Here is a 2,847-nt window from a genome sequence, read left to right as displayed (position 1 = left end):
ATCACGCACCAAGGAACTGAGCATAAAGCTCCCTCTCGCGGGAGGATATTGCAGCAGATCCACCCTCTCCGCCAGCAATGCCATCAGTAGCACAAAGAACGTCGCTCCTGCGTCCGTGTAGAACAGGAAAGCGAAGAAAAGTAGCGGTGGAAACACTGCAATGCGCAGTGCATGTAGCAGCGCGTTGGGGTCTTGCGGTGCCACGTGGCGTCTCAGTAACACGCACAGCACGACATTCCCCAATGCAAACAACAAGTTCACACTACGGAGTACTGCTACGGAGCAGAAGTCGCCCACATTGAGCGTGAAAGCGGCTTTGGCGTACAATGTTGATGCCAAATACAGACCCGGGAACGTAGTAATCTTCGGATCCCATTCATCTAGAATAGGGCACAAGTTGGTTAGCAGGATAGATAAGGCATGTGCCAGTCCACAAAACAACTCTACACACCAAAACGTCCTTCGCAGTATTTCTGGGCTTGAGGAATGTGGAAAATCTCGTCCTGGCGGTTGGAAATGCATCAAGTTGGGTTAGAAGTGCGCGAAGGGGTTGGCACGGGAGGGCAAACGCTTTGGTACCATGTAGGGGTCATGAACGGTTCTGTTTACCGCAACGAGTAGCCATAAGAACAGCAGGCTTAAGATGGCTATCAGGGGGAGGATGGAGGCGGAGGAGCGCAGCGGGACAGCGGTGGGACCGCCACCGATAGCAGCTATCGTCATTAAAAAACACTATCGGTACTTTTCCAGGACCCGAAAATAGCATTATCAATAAAATAATTTCCGAAAATAATAGTATTTTATTTCGATAAAAATTACAAAATTATCTATTTTGTGGAAAAGGGATACTTTTAAATGGAAAATGCCAATTAGTATACCGTATACTAGAGAAGAGAACTTTAGTTCCTGGACTAACTCGGAACATAAAATCGTACTTAGAGAGAAACATTCTGTAAACGCTCCAATGATTGTTGACCCGGTGGAGTAACAGAGTTCCAATGGATCAAGGTTCGGAATACCTCTATATTCGCGAATCCTTTCTAACTCCCTATACTTGACCTAACATATTACAAGTTGCCTTTTCGGTCTGCACCCGCGCTTCTACTCCAGTTCGCATCCGCCCTTCCTCTCCAGTCCGCGCTCGCATTCATCACGGAAATGGCGGAGTTCAGCAAGCGCAGCATTGTCACGTGGTAGATGGTTGTAGTAGATGGAAAAATGTCAACTGAGTATATTTTTCGGTTAGTTGGTTCTTGCTAGTCTTTGGTTTCCTTGGTCGCGCGGGGAGTGTTATATGTGTTCCAGTCTGATATTCCAGAAAACTAAGTTCAAATTTTGCTTTTGGAATATGATTTTTGGAACATGTAGAGATGTCCCCAAAGGCACGGAGTTGTTTGGATCCACCGCAATTTTTTATCACGAACTGCTGACGGTTTGCAAACTCATCTTGCTAGGCGAAAATCGCATTTTGACGCGTTTGGCACCGCACGACAAAAATCGCAAAGGCCAAAAGATCGTGATCGCTGCTTCTTCGCAATTCAGTGGTTCCAAACGAGAGATGACCTTTCAGATTTGCGATTCCCCATGAGTGAAGACTCTGTCGCTCAGCTAGAGGATGCATCTGACGAAGATGAAGACGTCGTCCGTGTATTAGCTCTCGTCGCCGGATACTATGGGCACACGTGCTTCGACAAGCAGCCTTTCCACAACTCCATCCTGACGGGATCCGATTGGGTAGCCGAGATCATTGAAGGAAACCCGACACGCATGTTCCGAAGCTACAGCATGACAAAGCCCGTGTTCAGGCGCTTTTGCGCTGCCCTTGACAACGCGGATCGACAGACACCCTGGTCCCGTGTCAGTGTGGAGGAGAAGGCAGCTATCTTCCTTTACAGGATTGCAAAGAACGCCTCGAACAGCGATCTTCAAGAGCGCTTCAACACAGCGGAGAAACCATTCATCAGTGAGTTTTCACATTGTGGTTACGTCCGTGCTTTGACTAACACTTTGGTGTCACTTAAACAGGCATTTTTACCGTGTTCTTGATGTTGTCTGTAACATGGCGAGTACGTATCTCGTCCAACCAGCCACCCCATCACTGCTGCTACAGAACGAACCAAAATATGCTGGTCAGTTCGATCAATGCCGCCGGCATCGCCTTGATCGACGTATAGATGCCTTTCAGCTGTAGTTAAACAAAAAATATCTTAGATAGAGCCTGTAAAAAAACACTGTAAACGATTTACGTACCGCTGTCAGTCTGGACTTGATCTGCTGCCTCAACAGCTTCGTCTGAAAACGGGTATTGAACGCAGCGAGTGCTTCGGTCCACGCTTCTTTCTTGAAGCCGCTGTCAGCTCTCTTCCCTGCTTGCGCTTGCTGCGTCATGGCCTCTACCAGGAAGGCATCTTTCGCGCTGTCCCAAGACGCGCGCTCCTGGTGTTCAGACGCCATGTTTTGGCGCCCCCACGAGGGAAAATCGCGATAATAGTTTCTGGTCAGAGTAGAAAGTTGACATCGCGATCTTTTGCCTAAATCACGATCATTTGTGCGGTGTTTGGAAGTGCCACATTTGCCCCAAGATTGTAAATTACAGATTGCAATTTGATTATGAAAATCGCGGCCCTGTTTGGAAACGCAATTTTTCAAAAAAAATCACGATCAGCCGAAAATCGCAATTTAAGGCCCTAAAAAGCCGTAACCAGTTCGGTTACCCGTTCCCCAAAAATCGCGTTGACCTCAACTGCTGTTTGATTGGCTTACTGATTGAACTTGTCAAAACAAATCATAACTAAACCTGGTTTACGCTGACATAATTTTCGATAGTGGTGTTACGGAAGTTGGAGA

General features: G+C 47.3%; 2 protein-coding genes across 2 annotated transcripts; one reads left to right on the top strand and one right to left on the bottom strand.

The window, feature by feature from the left end:
• Positions 1–1,584: 1,584 nt before the first annotated feature.
• On the top strand, positions 1,585–2,046 carry PPTG_13284 (hypothetical protein; the record flags this gene model as incomplete). Its single annotated transcript, XM_008908860.1, has 1 exon — positions 1,585–2,046. The coding sequence occupies one exon, from the start codon at positions 1,585–1,587 to the stop codon at positions 2,044–2,046; it is 462 nt and encodes a 153-aa protein (XP_008907108.1).
• PPTG_13283 (hypothetical protein) lies at positions 1,759–2,631 on the bottom strand. Its single transcript, XM_008908859.1, has 2 exons — positions 2,251–2,631; positions 1,759–2,185 (listed from the first exon to the last, which is right to left on the bottom strand). Exons 1-2 carry the CDS (start codon positions 2,452–2,454, stop codon positions 2,105–2,107), a joined length of 285 nt encoding a protein of 94 aa, XP_008907107.1. The 5' UTR covers positions 2,455–2,631; the 3' UTR covers positions 1,759–2,104.
• Positions 2,632–2,847: the final 216 nt, after the last annotated feature.

The sequence above is a fragment of the Phytophthora parasitica genome, assembly GCF_000247585.1.
Source record: "Phytophthora parasitica INRA-310 unplaced genomic scaffold supercont2.32, whole genome shotgun sequence".
Lineage (NCBI taxonomy): Eukaryota > Oomycota > Peronosporomycetes > Peronosporales > Peronosporaceae > Phytophthora > Phytophthora nicotianae.
Note: the sequence above shows the minus strand (reverse complement) of the source record. Positions and strands in the feature narration are given on the sequence as shown.

Bases quoted from the DNA above. Each gene is read 5' to 3' on its own strand.
- PPTG_13283 (XM_008908859.1), bottom strand. From the start codon at position 2,454: ATGGCGTCTGAACACCAGGAGCGCGCGTCTTGGGACAGCGCGAAAGAT. The intron at 2,186-2,250 runs GTACGTAAATCG...GTTTAACTACAG, and splicing joins TCAAGTCCAGACTGACAGCG to CTGAAAGGCATCTATACGTC.